The sequence below is a fragment of the Hydractinia symbiolongicarpus genome, chromosome 1 (assembly GCF_029227915.1).
Source record: "Hydractinia symbiolongicarpus strain clone_291-10 chromosome 1, HSymV2.1, whole genome shotgun sequence".
Taxonomy (NCBI): Eukaryota; Metazoa; Cnidaria; class Hydrozoa; order Anthoathecata; family Hydractiniidae; genus Hydractinia; species Hydractinia symbiolongicarpus.
The window spans coordinates 14905902-14926500 of record NC_079875.1 but is presented as its reverse complement, the minus strand read 5'-3'; the positions used below and the strand labels follow the sequence as shown (position 1 = coordinate 14926500).

General features: G+C 33.5%; 2 protein-coding genes across 3 annotated transcripts; both read left to right on the top strand.

Annotated features, from left to right (window-relative positions):
* The first annotated feature begins 4129 nt into the window (after nucleotides 1-4129).
* Nucleotides 4130-10563, top strand: LOC130641919 (ubiquitin-conjugating enzyme E2 Q2-like). The gene is made up of 12 exons (XM_057448941.1): nucleotides 4130-4528; nucleotides 5431-5628; nucleotides 6349-6411; nucleotides 7007-7062; nucleotides 7146-7236; nucleotides 7317-7401; nucleotides 7621-7684; nucleotides 7886-7979; nucleotides 9174-9232; nucleotides 9392-9539; nucleotides 9677-9749; nucleotides 9833-10563. The coding sequence occupies exons 1-12, from the start codon at nucleotides 4379-4381 to the stop codon at nucleotides 9862-9864; spliced, it is 1113 nt and encodes a 370-aa protein (XP_057304924.1). The 5' UTR covers nucleotides 4130-4378; the 3' UTR covers nucleotides 9865-10563.
* Nucleotides 10564-14531: 3968 nt separating this feature from the next.
* Nucleotides 14532-19909, top strand: LOC130641904 (neuronal acetylcholine receptor subunit alpha-7-like). Of its 2 annotated transcripts, none has more exons than XM_057448923.1 (9): nucleotides 14532-14613; nucleotides 16150-16209; nucleotides 16641-16780; nucleotides 16885-16929; nucleotides 17457-17566; nucleotides 17851-18083; nucleotides 18335-18547; nucleotides 18745-18967; nucleotides 19242-19909. In XM_057448923.1, the coding sequence occupies exons 2-9, from the start codon at nucleotides 16167-16169 to the stop codon at nucleotides 19699-19701; spliced, it is 1467 nt and encodes a 488-aa protein (XP_057304906.1). In that variant the 5' UTR covers nucleotides 14532-14613; nucleotides 16150-16166; the 3' UTR covers nucleotides 19702-19909. The 2 variants fall into 2 exon arrangements, with proteins under 2 accessions (XP_057304906.1, XP_057304913.1); XM_057448930.1 differs by lacking the exon at nucleotides 14532-14613 and adding an exon at nucleotides 14812-15054.
* Nucleotides 19910-20599: the final 690 nt, after the last annotated feature.

Sequence of the window (20599 nt, the reverse complement as noted above, 5' to 3'; positions counted from 1 at the left end):
TAGTAAAACATAAACGCCTTAAAGGATCGTAAATTGATCTGTTGTAGCAAGGAGCTAAAATAGAACTTCAATGGAAGAAAATCAGTAACATATCAAAAAATTCGAACCTAGCTTTTTAAAAGGCATACCATCTGCTTGAAATTGTTTTAAAAAATATTTTGGTATTTCCATTCCGAAATGATAAGATTCGGGTAACATCAATCTCGTCCCCAGGGCATCTTGTATCTTTCTGAAATCCTTGTCCCCCCTTTATCACTCTTTATCGCTTGTTAAATCCTAGTTTATTCTTTACGTCACGGTGGATTTGCTTATTTATCACAGCTCTGATTTCTCAAGAGAAATCTTATTACAACCAAGAATCTGGGTTGAAAAATAGTCACGTGAACAGGCCTGTACCAGGGTCATGTTCGTATCACACCGTGTCCTAATATGTCAAAAAATACAAGATGTCCTGGGGACGAGGTTGAGTTATCAAAAAAGTTTTCAGGGATGCTTTTTCTCGAATTAGCGCCCTGTGAATAAAAATATCCGTGAAATTGTTACATGAGCCAGCAAGTCATTAAAGGGGTATTGATTTTGGAATTAAAATCATCATAAGGGAACTTTGTTGAAAGGGAAATTTTGGTGGTGTAATTTATATTTTGTATTGTTAGCCTCGCTAATTTCGAGGGTAGCGATACAATGCCGGTTGTGTCAAGGTGAAACTATAAAAGCGGTTCTAAATTGTGTAACCCTTTACTTGGACAGATTAAAAAATTGTGGATTTGTTTTTTTTATCTAATCCAAACTCCCCTCCTTCCCTCCCTCCAGCGAGACATCTGCAGAAAATAGGTAACACGCTGTTAAAAAGCCACTTTACCTCTCTTTTTTATGTTGTAGACAACTTGGCAGCTACAGCTCTTGTTTTCCCTCTAACGTGTTGTCACGTCTGACCAAGGGAAGTGTGAACCTGTTTTTTGAAGCTCCTCTTTGATGTTTCTGGCAGTTTTTTCCCAAAAGGAATTTTGAACAGATGTAATCAGTTGCGATGTGATTCATGGTTGTGAAAACTAATATAGCATCGTTTTTGATGAGTAAATTATTAAGTGACTGTTCCCTCTCTTTCTCAAGAAAGGCATAGCGTAAACCGACCAAATTCTGTGATTATCTAAACAAATAGCTCTAGCGACGATCTGGCAACTCCGCTCGTCACATAACTTCATGGTTTTAACTATAAACCATCTCTAAAGACAACTTTGCAAAAATTCCTGCGAACAAAACGGGCATTTGCACAGGGCAGAGCGAAAAAGAAACTGTCAAAAACGTCCTATTTTTGTGATTTGCGTCTTAACTCAGTAATGTGTTTTTTTCCAATGTGAGATCCACTGGAATTATTTCTAAAGTCTTAAAATGGTTGCAATACTTTGTCACTTGTCTCAGATGGAGCTATTAGCTGCTTGAAACATTGTCATGAACCTTTTTCTGATGCTCAAAAAGCAGACGTGATATCACGAAAACTTGGTGACGTGAATAACCAAAGGGGATCCATGGAGGAAAGCACACGTGGTAATAAAAATTTTTTCTTAAAATTATTGTTCAGCCTGTCTAATTTCATAATAATATATGTTTGTTTGGTATTTAATGAATGATCACAAAGATAACAATAGATTAAAATGTCAAACCCCCACTGTGCAAAAATTTCCCCATGTGTGATCTACCCCAACAGTTTGGGCTGTCTGTATACAAATTTTCTTTTTGCCATACAGTAATTAAATTCGTATGAAATTTTTCTAAATTCGTATGAGTTTTAAACTAAATTTGTATGACTTTTAAACTAAATTCGTATGAGTTTAAAAAAATTTGTATGAGTTTAAAAAACTTCGTATGAGATAAATTCGTATCAGTTTTAAATTAAATTTGTATGACTTGAAAAAAATTTGTAGGTGTTTAAAAAAAAATTTGTTTGAGTTTTTAGAATTAGATGCGTATGTTTTTTTAAGAAAAAATTGTATATATATATACATTGTTTTGTTTTATATTTTTAGCTATTTACTAAATACATACAGATCAAGATTTCAAAACCCTATACCAAAGATTATCATACTTCAGTCTGGGAAGCATGCACGTGCGCCACTCGGAAAATAATTGTTTCAGTGTAAAAAACAAGCTTTTTTATATTTCATTCTGATGTTTGCAATAAACATTTCTAGAAATATTTTTTGATGAGCAGGTCCTTTTTAAATATGCAAAAATCATTATTTTGTGTAAGGATAAACAATTCATGCACAAAAAGATTGAACACGCTATTTTTAAATCTGTTGTTTTTCAACAACGAAAATAATTAAAGTTAGGTGAGAAATTTATACATAGAAGATTTTTAAGAAATAAAAAAAACGCTAATCCTAAAACCTTGTTATATACCTTTATTATTATATTTTAAACATTTTAACATTCAAAAACCTTCATTTGCAATTAACGCGAAAACCCTTCCCTATACCAAGTTTTCGAAAACAAATTAAATATTAATGCTGTTATAAGCTTGTGAAAGATCAAATGTTCATTATGCTGAAATATTGTGAAAAAAACTTTTGATAAAAGGCCTTTTGTTTTTGTAAAGTATTGGAAAGAAGACACATGAAAAATGCTATATACCACAAATTATTTTTTTTTCTTTCAGATTGTCTAACTTGACAACATTTTGAATTTACATATTCGTTAATATTTTTAATATCTTCAAATTCATCACAATGTCTTTTTCTCGCTGCTGAAATTATGGTTTTCATTCTTCCAGGTGATAAGGCATCTTTTTCTTGGAGAAAGTCCTTTTACTTCCGATTTCCTCCACCTAAGCTTCCATTTAAAATTTTTTATTGCTGTACAGACAAACCATTTTATTTTTAATAAATGTTGCGCATTTGTTTTTTCGTTTTTGTTTCTTATCGAGGTTAACTTTAGGTGTTAATGGTTAATTGGGTAAATTGGAGGAGGAGGAGGAACACATTGCAAAATCTTAATAATTTGTATGAAAATTTGTATAAAATAGAATATAATTCGTATGACAATTCGTGAGAAATGCGTAATAAATAAAAGAATATAATTCGTATGACAATTTGTATGAAAATCGTATAAAAGAGAATTTGATTTGTATGACAATTCGTTTGAAAATCATATAAAATTCGTATTAGTTTTTTTAAAAATCGTATAACTAATTAACACTATACGAATTATATACGATTTTTTTACAAATTGAAAGCAATTAAATTCGTATATATTCATTTAAAATATCTACGGAATTTGTGGACAACCCCTAAGTAAGTAAGTAAATGTGTTTATTTCTCAAAAACACCAGATGATACAAAATTATGCAAAAGATGATAGACTGAAATAAGTTATTATGAAGGAAACAGTGAGAAATAGCTTAAAAAGCTAGTATTGAATCATCATCACCTGAAGAAAAAAATTCAAAGGTTTTTAAAAGGTTTTTTGTGTAAGGTGTTAAACAAGATGCTATGGTTCTATGTTAAGAATATTTAATTAGTATTTTTCCATTTATATATGTCATTAATGTGCTCTTTCCATTGCATTTTTTGGTCAAATGTTATCCCAATATATTTAACTTTTTCGCTCCTCTTCAAAGAAATACCCATGTAGTTGATAGTTTTGTTCTCACTTTTTTTAACTGGCTGTGGTTGCTGATAGGATTGTTTAAGTTTTGTTCGTATTAAAATTCATTAGAGACTTCAAAAGGAGAACCTTTGTCTTTGAAGATGGGGACTACTTTAACTAATTTTAGTGCATTGGGAAAAATACCTGTTTCCAAAGAGAGATTAAATATATCTATTAAGATTTTAGATATGTCTATTAGGAGAATATTCAATAATTTATTTAGAATACTATTTGGTCCAGTTGCCTTGTTTGGATCCAAAGATTTTATTATTTTTATTACCTCATATTTCTTTATTGGAGAAAAGAAAAAGGATTTAGCAAAATGGTTTTTAAGAAAATATTTAAAAGTTTTATTAGAGCGTGGGATATGTTGTCTTATTTTGATTGCTATGGTAGTGAAATAATTATTGAATGTGTTACTTAACCCTATTCGTGCTGGGGGGGGGCTATTTAGCTTTATTATCCAAAAAGTTTTTTTGGAATTATGCCAAAGTGTTGCCACGGCAACATTTTTTTATGTTGAGCAAAATTTAAAAAAATGTTTTTACATGTTTTTAAAAGCTTTATATGAATTCTTAGTTTATATTATTATATTATTTTGTGTTTCTATTATTATTTGTGGTAGCAGTGCTAAAATGGGAATCATGAACATGTATACATAATTTCTGTTTTGTTATTTTGCTTTAGATAAAATATGTGGCCTAAATAAAAAATATATACCAACCTCATCATAATGAAAGTCAAATCAGAGATAACATATTTAAAGACTGTCTTTCCGAAAACCCATGATGTTTTACGAATTATATCAGGAACAGTGGATGATTTGACTTGCTCCTTTACAGACAACAGTTCTAAAAAGCACACTATATTATGCAATATCACGGTAACTACAAATTTTAATATATATGTTATGAACTTTAACTAGATTTCACAATACGTAAGAAAAGGACTTTATAATAGTCACTCTCTAAATACTGTATTTACCTGAAGATCATCCCTGATAGACTGCTTCCATCTCTTCATTTTGATGGAAAATATTTAATGAGTAGTTTCCTTTGAAAGTAAGTCATGCATTCATTTAGAAATTTTTCAATGTTGTCTCACAAAAATTTTCAGGCAAATTAAATTTTCTGCAAATTGTGTAGTATTTATTCTTTGTGTTCTGTATACATTTAAAAATGTCGAAATTATTTCAATTTTTTTTAATATATACATATTTATTGAGCGACACAGTGCAAGTAATAAAATTGTAAAATCTTAGAACTAAAATACTGTAAAATCTTTTTAGACTAGTTTTTAGACTAGTTAGTTCAGAAACATTTCAATATGAAATTGGAACAGAAATCAAGAAATTTGTGAAACTGTAAACCCTGAGTCAGTTATAAAAAAGTTAGCATTAAAAGAAATAATAAAGTATTCTGAATATACAGTTGCATCAGTATTTTATGAATCCTTGTTTGACTGAAGTGATGAATTACTCTGCCAGGGACAGAGTGAAACAACGTGACCATTTTGAATATAGAGACCGAATTGTGGTGTGTGGCCTAGTGGTTATGGAGTTTGCTTCGTAATCATAAAGTCCATGTTTGGGTCCACAGTGCCTTTATGTATAGAAAGTGCCTTTACCACAGTGGATAATGGTTAACCCATGCATTTGGAACACAGGACCTATGTTGATAACAGTGTTTTTAACACTAACTATATACTGTACAAATATTCGTAATAATAATAATAGATGGAGTATAGAGATCCTCAAAAAATTAGACTTTTTTTCATCTTTTGCAGCATGAATACCCTGTTATCTCTCCAATATGGTTTTCTGAATCTGAAGAGTCATACATTGTTGACATCATTGAAAAGGTTAATGCTGTGAAAAGTGATAAACACTTGTTACTGAACATGGTGAAGTCACTGGCAATAGAATTGTTCAAATTAAGACAGCAAGCCACACCAAGTGAAATAATGAATATGGCTGTTCCTGAGGTTTGTATTTTTATCTATTTACCAACATAAACTGTAAACATTGCCCAACACTGAAGTCCTGTGAAGATCTAAGGATTTTACATCTTACAGGCAAAAGAGTTGACACGTAAAAGCCTTCCATATTCAGTAACATCATCTCCCAATAACATCATCTCACGGTAGTATCAGCTCACAATAGCACCATCTCACAGCAACATCATCTCACAGTAACATCATCTCACAGTAACATCATCTCACAGTACCACCATCTCACAGTACCACCATCTCACAGTACCACCATCTCACAGTACCACCATCTCACAGTACCACCATCTCACAGTACCACCATCTCACAGTACCACCATCTCACAGTACCACAATCTCACAGTACCACCATCTCACAGTACCACCATCTCACAATAGCACCCATCTCACAGTAACATCATCTCACTTTTTGACAGAAACTATTTTACCCTTCTTATATGCAGTTGATTTTATTTTTCAGATAAAGTAGTCTCACTCAATAAAATTATGTTTGCTCCTTTGTCCTTTTTAATTAGTTATTCTAATACTTATTATTTATATGGGAAAATTTTATATTTTGTATATTTTATCTCAAAAAATTCTACATTGTGACATTCAGTCAAAAAGGTTTTTTGGCTGTCAGCTCGTAAAGCAACAAAGGTAAATCTGTTTGCTGTTTCAATTCTAACGTCTTTCACTTGTTGCGTTTGTCTTTAGTCCACAGAAGTTGAAGAAGATGATGTCGATGTGGATATGGATGAAGATGAAGGAATTGAAGATGTAAGTTCCTGTAAAATTTTTCAAATACAGTAAACTCACTCCACGTATATGATGCTTTGTCACCAGGTTCAATCTATTACAAATTTTGAATGTTTTAATTTCCAAACTCACCAAGTACTTAAATGATTTTAACAAATAATGTAATGACGAATGAAAAAAAGAGGACTTTTAAACGAGCTTTTATTATTTATTATGATTTTTTATAGTAACATTGTTGTGTCTCCCTTTTAAAAACCTTACATTGTAATTTCTCTCAAAATTAAATCCCTTTTTATATGGGAAGCTGGAATCTTTCTTTACCAACATTGCACTGTAAAAAAGCCCTTCTTACCTTCTTAATCTTCTGCAATAACTTAGAGGGAAGGGCTTTTTTTCCTTAGAAGGCGGGAGGGGATACGGAATACCCCTCTACAATTGCTGATTACCCTAACACAATTTAAATTTGTATAAAACTCTTTAAAAAGTTTTGATCCTATGTTATAGTAAACATGCATAATCCTTCTTTGTGACCTCAGGATAATTTGAGCAATAAATTTAGTTTATTTTACTTCCACTGCTCATTTGTTTGAGTTTTCACTTTCAAATTGACCTACAGGAACAAGATGACTTTTACATTGATGACCATTTGAATTTTGATGAGGAGCCAACTAGGTTAGCTGTTCTTTTTCGTTTGTTGTCAACATTACCGTGTGCATATATAAGGTGCTTGAAATGTAAAAGATAATTACTTTTAGTGAAGAACGCAAAGAAAAAGAAGAAATTGGAAGCGATAATTTCACACAGTTGCAGAAACTACGCGTTACCCAGAGACAGGAATATTTAACGGTACTACAATACGATCAAAGCATAGATTTGTGTTGGATGTTTGTGATGTTTGTGTTTCATGTGTTTGATTATTTTCACAGGGTCGAGTGAGTGGATCAGTACAAGCGACAGATAGGTTGATGAAAGAGTTAAAAAATATATACGCATCAGAAAATTTTAAAGCAAGTAGGTGCCTCCTTTTTTTTCAAGATGAGTATTTCTACAAATTTTTTTTCCAGTACATTAACTTTTTCCCTTTGGGTCATCAGGCGAAACTTAGGAAACTCAGGTTTGAGATTTGCACTTTAGATTGGGGAGTTTTACTGTGTGTTTTTCATTGTAACAACCGTGGACAAAATGTGTTTAAACATGTTTCAGTTTATATTTACCTTATCCATTTTGCAGAACTGTATACGATAGAATTAAAAGAAGACAGTAATTTATATGATTGGTATGTGAAACTGAGAGGGTGAGTTTTGTTTTCACACATTTTAAACTCTCATGTAATGCAAGGCCACACTGCAAGTTTGATAAGTAGGTGTGTGAAAGGAGTCCAATTTACTAAGCAATGTGAAGCGTAGACAACAGAATGTGATTCATAAAATGGAACAATGTGTGTCACATGGGACTACGCATTTATAACTTCTATAATTATTAATTCTGCATTTAGGTTTGATAAAGAAAGCAGTTTATACAAAGACCTTCAAACACTTTATAAAAAAGATTCTAAAACAGACCACATATGTCTTAATATAACTTTTACTGTAAGTGATATATTTTATTTGTTTTACACATGTGCCACATCCTATTTAACTATATATACATATGTATGTATGTATACCTAAAAACTGCATGACTTTGTACGCAATATTGTTAGCATGAAAAAAAACATAATTCTTTAATTTTTGTCAATCTTCGACTTCACTACACTCAAGTATTAACATGAAATCCAAGCCTTTTTATATGAGACCGGGAAACTCGGTCCACCGAGATTTCCCGCATGACCGAGATCTCAGATATTTGCGGAAGAACGCTGAAAATTGAAATCGTGTTTATATGGTGCATATTCATCTCGCCCCGGTTACAACGGGAAACTCGGTCAACCGAGATCCCGGGCAAGTGACCCGGGATCCCGGTCAAACGGGATGGATATTTGTTCATGTAAACAGAAAAACCCGGTGGCAAAGTACGGAAAAAGTTTATGTAACCATAGAGGAGTAAATAATTATCACTATTAAGGCATATCAATGGACATATTTGTTTTTGTATCATAGTGTATTTGTAATAAAAGACAACAAAACCATGAAACATGCTGAAAACACCAGGTTTCACTAAAATTACAATTGAGAATGATCTAAGATTAACTTTTAATCCTGTTTCAAGCGTGTGGGAGATGTTAATGAATAATATTTAAATTGGTCAGAAATGATGGTAATTTTCAAAAAATTTGAGAAATAATTAATAGTGATAACACAGTTGTTTCAAGCATCAACAGTATCGCTATCTTCTTTTTTCTGTTCTTGGAAGCCATATTTGCTTACATATTCACCCCGCCACTTTTAGTTTCCCGCTAATTTTTCTTCATATAAACCCGGGATGGGAAATGACAAATTTACATATAAACCCGAGTTGATATTGGCCCGCTCTACCGGGAAACTCGATGGGCGAGTCTCCCGGTTCTCATATAAAAAGGCCCTTAACCACTCTCATCATCACTACCAACAGGTAGTGAAAAAATAACTAAATATACTTTTTAATTCAGTCAGGTTATTATGACGCAGAGGATTCTCTTCTCTAAGTAAAGTATTTTTTAGACGAAAAGAGCTTTTTCTGTATCCAACGCTTACTTTTGTTGCTAATGCTTGATAACAATTTGTTTAGTAATACACTTTGCCTGCTACTGACATCAAGAAAGTGGGTCACAAAACAAAACAAAAAGATCTTGTAAATTTTTTTAGGATCGCTTTCCAATGCAACCACCTTTTATTCGTATCTGCTACCCTGTTATATTTGGCGGGTAGGTTTCTGGCGTAATTTATCTTGTTATTTCTAGTACTTTTTGGATGCTTTTTAATATATTCTCATCTTGCCGGATGTCATAAAAAAGAGAAGTCTACTTACAGTTTTCACTTTTAGCGATCCCGTTTAAAGTGTGTTTTGACTCTCCTTCTCATAGATACGTTTTAAGTGGTGGTGCCATCTGTATGGAGTTGCTAACACCTCAGGGATGGAGCAGTGCTTACAGTGTCGAGGCTGTCATCATGCAGTTGTCAGCTACCCTGGTGAAAGGGAAAGCAAGGGTTGATTTCGCTGGCACAACCAAGGTATAACATAACATCTGGTGGAAAGAAAGTACTACCAGTCTTCGTCGTCAAGCGGTGTCGACACACTCATATCAAAAGCTCGTTTTCTGAGAAGCTCATTTAAAATAATTAAAATTAACTTTCTCATCTTATTTCAGGTTAATCATGTATATTCTTGGACGAAAGCTCAATCGGCGTACAAAACACTCGTTCAAATACACGAAAAAAGTGGTATGTCATTTTTATTTTCAACATCGTAAGTTTTGGATAGAGTAAAATTGCTTATGTAAAAAACAACCTTACATTGATTTCAGGTTGGTTTACACCACCAAAAGATGAAGGCTGATCGCACTCGTTTTCTTCTTTGTTCTGTTTCCTATTAATTATTATTTTTTTTAAACTACCGAAAAACTTTAAAAAATTTCCTTTAGAATATATTTTTAATATGTCGCATATGCTGCAGGGGGTAAAATAGGTAACGTGTGAGAACCACGACATAGAAATAGTTTCATAGTTTAAGAGTGACGAGCAAATTTATTTTGTAAATTTTAGAAGTAAGTAATTTGGGTTTCCATCAATTTTCTAATGTCTTTCTTTTCTTTTTTTCCCTTTCTAAAAATGAGATGTAAGGTAGAAAAGTTGAAGATTCACACAGCGAATTTTATGAAATAAACAGGAATTGTTTTTCACTATGCAAATGTCTGTTGAAGCTCACTGAATTTATATTCTATAATTTAGTGGACATAATTGTATAGCACCTATATCCTGCCAGGACTCTTGTTTTCATCTGTCCCAAGTCTTTTTGAATGATAAGTTTCCTGTTCAGGTTCTAAACTTTGCATGCGTTTTGTAAATGCTTTTGCGAACTAACACAGCCACACAATCAAATCAGAGGTACCCTAAAGAAAATTTATTTTCGTAACCGTTTATTCTCGTCTAATCAGGTTATTTGAGTAACATAAACTGTTTCATGTTGTTGTTTTTTGTAAATATTGTGTTATTTTAAATATATGACTGCTCGATCTAAAAGAGTTTACACTTATTGTTTGTCATACATGCAGAGTAGTGTGATTTACCGGTTAACTTTTTGCAGTGGCTGCGGTGGTAAGGCCATTTTCTGCACATTGGAGTCATGATAAAGGTACATTTCACTAAATTTAGAAGTTTCTAATGTTTTCTCGCGACACAGTACAGTGTTGTCTGTGCAGAAAGTTTTATGATAGGAAGAAAAATTTATCTCTAGCTGTTTTTCTTATTAAGTGGCTTTAAGTAAACCCAAATCTTTTAAAAAGCATCAGAAAAAAAGTGACATGACAAAATAGTTTTAAGACATTTTATTGTGAGATTGGTCAAAGATGTGCGCATTTCACTTGCAATTATGACCGTGGTTTAAGTGGAACAAATAGATTCATGTAATGTTGCTGAGAAAATTACTAAAAGTGCAGAAGCCCAGTTGGATATTAAAATATGTGCCGATTACGATGTGACAAAAAATCAACATTTATTTTCACTATCATATTCAGTATGGTTTTCTTCTTTTTTTGTCAATTATTTTTGTTCGATGTACGTTTAATCGATAACAAAAACGAGGCTCAGTCAGTCATTCAGCCAGTCAATCAGTTAAATCCAAGAAATTACTGTTACAAGAAAACACCATAAAAAGTTCACAAAGGAGGGGTTATTAAATGGAAATTCATCTTGCAGTTATTACTTAAAGGGTCAAGATTATGCTAATAAGAAAAGAAGTAAACGTTAAGGTGGTTCCTATACCTGTGATGCTAAAATCTTCTGCCCTGTGTGTCTTCATATTTTGACTGAGTATACCATTACTTGTGTAAAACACAATGAGAAAATCAAAAATACAAAATTTAATTTAGATCGTGTTTTTTTTTTGTCCATCCGGACCGAAAAAGTACTATATACGCTGCAGTCAATAATTCAAGAAAAATAAAAGACATCTTCCAATTTTTACTACTCATTCACATTATGAAAAGACAGGTACTGATTAAAATTCAAAACAAAAATACTAATTGGTTTCTATTTATGCACATTTGAGTTTTAGGGTACAAAATTTGCCCAAATTTTAAAAAATAGGGGTCCAAAACTCACAAAATAAAATTCATACCATGTCTAAAATCAACCTGTACCTGTCTTTTATATAAATAAACATTCACTGAAAGTTATTTACCGCAGCGTTTGAAAAACGCATCTATATTATGCGTTTGTCTGTCACGCGAAGTGGCACTCCAAATAGCGAGACGCACTGAAAGCGGTATAGAAAGACGGGCGAACCCGTGGTTTCTTCCCATGGGCCACCGACTAGTATATTAAATAAATCGACCTAAAGCTCCAACAACATTTTTCCAATACACCTTTCCCGAATATCATAAATTGTAATAATTATGACGTCATCCAAACATTTTTAATCGTTCTGTGCCCTTCAAATAAGGATATTTAGATAGAATATCAAATTATAATGACAAAAATGAAGTTTTTAGAGTAATATAATATTCTGGTTGAATTTTATTTACCTGTGAAGAAAATGATTATTTTGAAAACGAGGCTATCCTTCGAAAACTCGGCTATATAAAGGGTTTGACAGTAGCCTTCTGTTCTGAATTGAGGCACTTAACAGACAGAAGCATTTACGAAATTAGGTAATTTGTTCTACATTTTGCCAAGGAACTTAGGAATAAGAATAGCTTTTAATATCGACCGCTTTAATTGAGTTTGGCATAATTCGGAAAAGGTCTGTTACAAATCATTTCATATTTAGGTCAGATTTAGAGTAATTATGAAGCTGTTATGTCAAAAACCTTTTATTTATGATGACTTCAAACTCACTGTCCATAAAGACTCTATTCAAACGCTAAGTTTGTCATAAAGTGACCTTGATCAAAAATCAAATACAGCTAAAGAGTCAAAATAACAGTTATAATGTGTATTTTAAAGACCACCTTCATAAATAAGGCCTTCTTTTTTTCACTTGGGTCTATAAACCCTTTCTTTTTAGCACGGACATGCTTACGTCTCTTCTTTACTTCAACTGACGACTTTCTCCCCATTACCACAACGCGTGAAATATTATATTTACCACTAGTGTAAACTTTCCTGGAACGTTTAATTCTTCATACACTTTAACAATGCTAGACAATACATTTCTAACGTACTTCGTTCAACATACACATCCTTTGGGCATAGCTTTCATATGACACCATTTATTGACTCATTGTTGTTTTGAGTCTTCCGTGCAAACATTTGCTCAGCAGCTTGTCGTATTAAGATCTAAACACGCTGGTTTGATGGCTTCACGGATTGCTACTTGTAAGCCAGGCGTTTCCTTATACTTACTTGTGCCATTTAACCGGTCAGCTTGACAGTGAGTGGACACTATCAAGCTGACCGATTATCACTAGTACGTGCACACACTCGATCTCGAAATCTAAATCCAAATCAGACGCACGAGAACAATGGTACAATACTGCACCAATTGCAGTACAAGTGCACTGACGAACAGCTGTACCAAAATAATTTTGCAGCTTATTATTTTTCTGTGAGTTTTCCATTTCCACCTAAGGGTTTTTTATCTGATAGCAGAGCTTTGTTTGTTGCTTTTAGTTTTCGCAAGCGTCCACCAACTCTTTTTTAGACGTGATCGACACATTCCAATTTTTTCACCTCTGTACCTGGATATGGGTCACTTTTGACCACTTCACTATATGACTTTGTATCGCCATCCCCGATGTACGGAGTTTAGCGTAACTGTCGATTAGCTACTCTGAAAAACATTCAACTAAACCAGAAACTTCCATTGAACCTGAAGAGCCCTCATGGCTAATCTCACAGTGATGTGAAGATATGAAAGCATCATGCAAACCCGGCTCAGTGTCGTTTTGCTGTTCCCATGAAACACAAGGACCACATTGTTTTGAACGTACACGGTAATCAATACATTTCCCTGTATCAGCAGCAATAACGGCAACTACACCATCCAGAAAGGCGTATCCTCTCCTGTGCCAAGTACCATCACAAGAAACTGTTACGTCAGCTGAAACATTATCATCATGATCATTATTATTACTGCACTGAGCTAAACGCAACTCATATGCAGCACTTGGCATTTTGAACTTTCTTCAATATTTTTATACTAGTCGGTGGCCCGTGGAAAATCCACGGGTTTGCCCTTTTTTTAAAACCGCATAGCGTGCTTGTCGCTACTTTCGGTACCATTTTGCGTGACAGACGGACAGACGTATACGGGTGTTATAATATAGATACCAACATAATATTAAGTTGCATTTCGTTATACGCCCTTAAATTCTAAATAAATACAGGTGTTGTAAGAAATATGTTTAAAAAAAAAGCGAATTAAAAAGATGTCTGCCAATTTTTGTTTTATGGAGGTCAATTTCAACGGAAGTGTTAACACGAAATCGAAAAAAGTCGTTCCTCCGCTTTATGGAGTTGTCCGTTTTATAGAGATGTCCGCTTCATTGAAATGTCCGCTTTAAGGAGTCGTCTGTTTTAAAAAGGTGTCCGCTTTAAGGAGTCGTTCGCTTTATTTGCTATGGAAGGGACAAATGGATGTCAATGGACAATGGATTGTCCCTCTCATAATGGAGAGAGACAGACAAGAGAAGTTTCACTGCTATTGCATTCCAGTTGATGCTTGTTTAATTCGAACCCCAAGGCCATTAAATAAATTTGATCTTCTTCTTAATTTATTAAGTTTTTTTATCAAAATACATTTCAAATCAACCTTGTTCCCAGGGCTTTTTGTCTCTCATTGGCGCTGCGCTTATTGATAGGGCTGACGAAGAAGTCTCGCCGTCCGATATGCAAATAGATACAACATGTCCTGGGATCGAAGTTGATTTCTAATCTCATTTCCAGAACAGACAAAAAGAACAAAAAAGAGGCCCAAGCACGAAGTTGTTATTCAGTAATCTCATTTAGAAATTAAAAGTGTTTGTAATCTTGTAATTTCTTTTTTTCACGAAATTTGCAAAACTTATTATGTTAGCTAATTAATTAATGCTTGAGTCATGAATGGACGTGCAAAGGTTTTAAAAATAAGCTTGTAATCAAGTAGTCGGTAAGTTCATTGTAAAATTGTTAATTTTTTAATATTTTTTGCTTATTTTAACCTTCAGGTTAAACTTCAAGTTTTATCATTGTTTTCTGCGGTGTTAGTTTTGATCGAACTGGTACCAATTTTTTGCATCAGTTACAAATATGGTCGATTTTTTTTTGGATTGATAAAGATAAGCTTTCATGTCAAAACGTTTGCAAGATAACCCCTGGAAAGATACACCCATCATTCTTTTTTATGCCATTTCCCATTGGTGTTGTTTTTTAAACGTGTATTCCCAAGTTCTTATTGAGAAACAACTAAATTTCTTGCTTATGCCGCCTTTTTTTGTCTAAGAAGAGCTAAAAGTTAAAAAAGACGTGTCAAATAATGTAAAGAATATCTGGTTTATCAATTTGGATTTAAACTGTGTTTACTGTTCTGAAGGTCTAAAAGATATTTCGAGTAGGTACAACACATTGATCTTATCTTATATAATATAAAATATCCTAAATATTATTCTTTTTTTTATATGGTCATATTTTCCCTGTCTTTGAATAATTTCAAAATAAATCGCAATATCGAAATGTCACTTTGGAATATCTTTCGTCCTGTATATTTTACTGTTTTAAACGTGCACAAAAGAAAAAGTTTGTAATCTGTAAGAATTTGCTGTGTTTCCCATCGCCTTTATTAACGCGAAAAAATTATGTCCAATTTGTTAATTTTTTGACGTAACGGCGCGTCAATGCATTCAGAGTCAATGCGTTTAATAGAATTAGTGAATCCATTGCATTGCAGTTATAAATTTGAGGACAGAAAACTTGGAAACGAGGTGGTGATGGTCAGTCATTTTTCTCTGCCCGGGTAACCAGGGACAACCTGTGACCAATTTTGGTAAGTTTCTTAACCCTCGGTTTCCAAATCCGATTTAGAATGCGCGGGTTAATTACGTCATCAAAAAACCTTTAAACAAGAATATATCTGTACTTGTTCGGTTAAAAGCACATGATTCTATCTAAAAGTAATTGTTCCTTGGCGGATCCTTGGTGACGTCATCAAATTTTAAAATATTATTGTTGATCTGCTTAAACGTAGATTCTCTAAGTACTTTATTTAGATTTTATCCAGTTTTTTAGAGAGAGCATAGTGTGAACCCATCTTTCCCTAAACGCACACGCGCACAAATAATTTAATACAAATTTGACAGTAATGTTTTTTTTTCAATAAGTTTTGACATAAACTTCACAGCATGAAGTTTGTTTCAAAGCATTTTAATCAATGTACACAATAGCCAATAATATTTTTTCTACGAAACAATTCTAATTATCTACTACGTGATGTTTACGAAATCACGGTATGCTAAGTTCATTGCATTGTTTTCCCGCCATTTTGCTTTCATAAGTTCCCCCAACAATAAAATTTAGGTATCACAAGACAAAGAAGAAAACTTATAAACCTCTAACCTTCGTAATGTCAAAAAACTGTAAGATAGTGCGATAAAAAAATTCACCAAATTAATAAAGCTGACTGACTTAATGCCTCCTCACCTGAATTTAGTTGAAAGCAACAAGAAGATGGAGAGAGCTATCCTTCTACTTACACTCCTGCATTTATCAGGTAGGTTTACGTTTGTCGTCTCTACGTCACAGATTTATCAATCTCGTTTGCAAAAATCGTCTTAAAGTATTCACGTTTAGGCTTTATATATTTGACCTAAATTTTTGAAACGAGGCTGGATTCAATCGAAAAAGAGATCTACTAGTTGATTTGATTTATTATTTCATTCTACTTCTAAATAACAACCTGGAAACTTTCTCAAGGAACTTCTAATTCTTAAGCAATGCAACCAGTTTTCTTGTTTTGAACTCCTAGTCAACCCTTATTGTTGCAAATCCACTTCATTTTTGTCGTCAATGAATAAAATTAGCGTGTCATATGGTAAAATGAAAGAAAAACACTGCTTCCAACGCAACGCAACGCGCAAGAATGCATACGGTGTTATAATATAGAGATATGACGCAACTATTTTATTATCTTGTGTTTTATAGGCATCGAGACAAGCATAGTAGAAGATCGTTTATTAGCTGACTTATTTCAAAATTATAATCCTGCAGCACGCCCTGCATTGAATGACACTGATACAGTTAATGTCACTTTTGGATTGACACTTAGTCAAATCATCGACGTGGTAATAACACTTGAAGTTTGTGATGGCAAAACTAAAAATATTGATTATTATATTGCCTTGTTTTGTTTTAGTATCTAATTTTTACTTTCATTTATTTTTATTAGCACGAGAAGAATCAATTCTTGGTTATCAGTGCATTTATAAGGCAGGTATGTGCAACTTTGTTTCCAATTGAAGTTCCTAAATGATGTGAATCGTCAAACCTCGAACCCAGTACCTGCAGCTTTTTTATGAGGTGAAAACGTGTGATTTTTATATTAAAAAACCCTACAGAACCTGGACGAAAGATTGGTGAACTTCATCATCATTCAAAATTTTGCCAAAGAATAAGAAGATGTTAAGAACGTATTTAAACTGAATTTCTTCGTAAGAACAAAATAATGTGGGTCTCTGGAATTAAAGAAAAATTATCTCGAGAGGTCTTTCTTTCTTTTTTCTAGTATAGGTGTATATTTTTATCATAATGTCAACATCATCATTTCTTCCAATCCTAAAATATTCATACTTGTTCGTAAACTTGTCGACATAGCTATATGTGTATTTTTTGGAAGAGCGCAAAATGAAAATATTTAAAGCCGAAAAAAGTGTAACAAAAATAAGAACAACTAGTCTGAGCTGAAATTTAGACGTTCTTATAAAAAACAAGGACGCTTTGCTTAAATTCGTTTTAATTTAGAAATGGAAGAATCCCATTCTCAAGTGGGTTCCGACAGAATACAACAACATCACAGAAATTAACATCGATCCAAAGAAAATATGGCGACCAGATATTATTTTGTATAATAAGTAAGACACCTGCCTCGTTTACTTTATTAACGTTTCTTTTTTTGACCAATCTTCACTTGTCCATATTTGTGCACGGAAACTTGCAACCAATTATTGCGCATGCGCGTGATGCAATTACTTTGAAATCAGGTGGTTCAATTTTTTTCATAATTTATCTAATTATTACAAGCCATGCACACAGAAGTCTCTATTTATAATTTCGCTTTATTGCCACTCAAAGTTATTTAAAATTTTATGTTGGAACCTTTATATACAACCCAGCTAAAATATACCTTATTTATCAGTGCTGACGAAGACAAAACATTTGGTGGAAATCTTGATCGCCTTAACACGAGAGCGATATTGAAATATACAGGAGACACTCAGTGGTTAGCGCCAATAATACTGAAAAGCAAATGCGACATTGACGTCAAATACTTTCCCTTTGACACACAAAGATGTCCTCTGAAGTTTGGTAGTTGGACATATGCTAAAGACAGATTGGATTTTTTCAGCGAAGGAGATAGTGCTGATATAAGTAAGTGAATGAGTCACATTCTATTTATAGTTAGCATCATGTTTGCTTATGCGTACAGTAATAAGCCGAAAACCGGACGTTATATTTTCTGGCAGACGTTACATTTTTCGCCGGACGTTATATTTCCCGGCTTTCTATCTATTGTTTAAGATGGGTATGAAATAAAGCGTTGTTTCTTTGTGCATCATATTAAGCCAAAAAGTCAGGGTAATATGATTGACAATAAGTTAAATTCGCCCCTTATGATTTAGAGTCGTATTCTAAAAACTCTGAATGGCTTTTGCGCAGTGCTAAAGCGAACAGATCGGAAGAAAAATATATATGTTGCGAAGAATTATTCTCTGATGTAACGTATACTATTGAAATATCACGGCGCTCGCTCTTTTATCTGCTCAATTTGATCTTTCCGATGACCATTATTGGGATGTTGACAATGCTATCGTTTCTACTGCCAGCTGAATCAGGTATGTACCATGGTTGAATAAAAATGCGAAAAATTCTTTTTCACAGCACTTTTAATAAGAACGAGGTGGTCCCTTTAGTCTTTGCAGTTCAAAAGAAAGTGTGCATATCGCATTCTCGTCCCTAAAGCTCGCTGGGATAAATCTTTTAATGTTTATCTAAAAAGTTTTGTTGACGAGAATGCACCTATTTTTGGTAGGTGAACGAATATCATTGGCTATCACGCTGCTGCTTGCAATGACGGTATTTATGTTAGTCGTCGCCGACATTATTCCGGCAACTAGTGACGTCATTCCTTTGGTCGGCATGTTTTTCAGCGCGTCCATGGTTGAGATGGTGTTAATGATTGTGGTTCTGTGCTACGTCATGAGGCTTCATCACAAAGACAGTGATAGACCACCTATGTCTGCTTGGATGAGAAGGTGAGTGTGACCATGATAGAAACACCTTTATTTTTAATTATTAACTCCTTTGCGTTTATTCTCGTCAAGATATAACGGATGGGAGAATAGCCATCTGTCGATCTATCCTTCTAGTTTCTTCGTAGTATATTAAGCATATCATTTGTGTCAAAGTTACCAAATTTTACATTAGTTAAAATGGATTGCTTTTCTTAAGAATATCTTGATATGGATAAGATCAATGATAATTGAAAAAAACACATCAACGCTCTGAACCGCTAGTTTTTTTTCTCAGATACGTTTTAGACTGGCTATCCTACAAGGTTGGTATTCGTGTACGTAAAGATGGCGACAATGCACTTTGCAATTCAAACCATAACTATCAATTAAATTCACCACTGCTTTTAAATAATCAAGCCATCAATTCAGCTGTGCTCAACAAAATCAAAAGACAAAACATGGCGGAATTAGATTGGAAGCAAAACAAAACAGCTTCATCCCGTTTTAACAATCACAATGAAAATACTTTCAACAGGAATTCTTATCAACGGAAAGTGACGGGTGCAGAATTGGTCATAAGTAAATTAGATGTTTTGATTGAGAAAATTCGAAGTATGGAGGAACAAGATTTGGTAAAAACAGAATGGCGGATAGTTGCTATGACAATCGACCGCTGTTTGCTTGTCTTCTTTGCTTTTGTATTTCTGACTACCTTTTTTGGTTGCTTTTTGACAGCGCCTGGCTACGTTCCGTGAAACAAAAGGTGAAAGCTTTTGAAACATCGGGAAGCATGTGCTATCAAAACAGCCTAGTTTAAAAGGAACAATAGAAATTTCTCCTTTCTTTCACCACATTTGTTTGTCGACTTTTTCATTTCTATTTTTAGTTTTTGTCAGAGGACAATTTGCAGTTCGTTATTCTGATAATTTTAAGGAAGTAGTAACTTCTTTAAACTGAAACCTAGTTTGTTTGTTTTTGTTTTTTGTTTTATATCGTTGACTTAATTTTTAAAATATCTAATGAAATTGTGTTTCTGTGTCGATCTTGTTGAATTTTCGAATGATATCTTGGACATGATAACAAAAAGTCAATTGACAAGTGACACGCCCTTTGGTTTTAAAAGAAGCATTTTCAAATCCTCCGTGAAACTAAACAACTGTTGGGTGTGTAAAAAGCAGGGTTTGTAAAAACAGCAACAATTTCCAAGACAGTTATGTTCCATTCGAAAACAGACCCGTAGTACCAGTAAAAATGCGACATGTTTTTATGACTTTGTTTTGACCGCTTGTGCGAAGTACTCCAATCACAAAGCACGCATTTTATAAATATTCAATCAAAGTTCTTTGTGGCCCTGACTTGCCGACGCAAGAAAATGCAACCATCAGATAAATCAAGGCTATTTAGATTTAGAAATGGCGGTGTTGAGGTTCGGGTGTGTGTCTTTTTCTCTTCTAAACACAGTTAACTCCCGGTAACTTGAACCTCCAAGGGACCAGAGAAAACAATTCGACTTAACGAATGTTCGACTTAAGCGAAGCTCCCATTAATTCGAACTTAGACAATAAAGAACTTATAATTTAAAAGAGGACTGTAACTTTTAAGGAAGGAAGTTTTGTTACGTGCAAGAATGTATTTATTTTCTAACCTTTTTTT

What these genes read in the sequence shown, in the direction of transcription:
- LOC130641919 (XM_057448941.1), top strand. Translation starts at nt 4,379, where the DNA reads ATGAAAGTCAAATCAGAGATAACATATTTAAAGACTGTCTTTCCGAAA. An exon ending in CTATATTATGCAATATCACG is followed by an intron (nt 4,529 to 5,430) that starts GTAACTACAAAT and finishes CATCTTTTGCAG; the next exon opens with CATGAATACCCTGTTATCTC. An exon ending in TGGTATGTGAAACTGAGAGG is followed by an intron (nt 7,685 to 7,885) that starts GTGAGTTTTGTT and finishes TTCTGCATTTAG; the next exon opens with GTTTGATAAAGAAAGCAGTT.
- LOC130641904 (XM_057448923.1), top strand. Translation starts at nt 16,167, where the DNA reads ATGGAGAGAGCTATCCTTCTACTTACACTCCTGCATTTATCAG. An exon ending in AGGAGATAGTGCTGATATAA is followed by an intron (nt 18,084 to 18,334) that starts GTAAGTGAATGA and finishes CTTATGATTTAG; the next exon opens with AGTCGTATTCTAAAAACTCT. An exon ending in ATGTCTGCTTGGATGAGAAG is followed by an intron (nt 18,968 to 19,241) that starts GTGAGTGTGACC and finishes TTTTTTTCTCAG; the next exon opens with ATACGTTTTAGACTGGCTAT.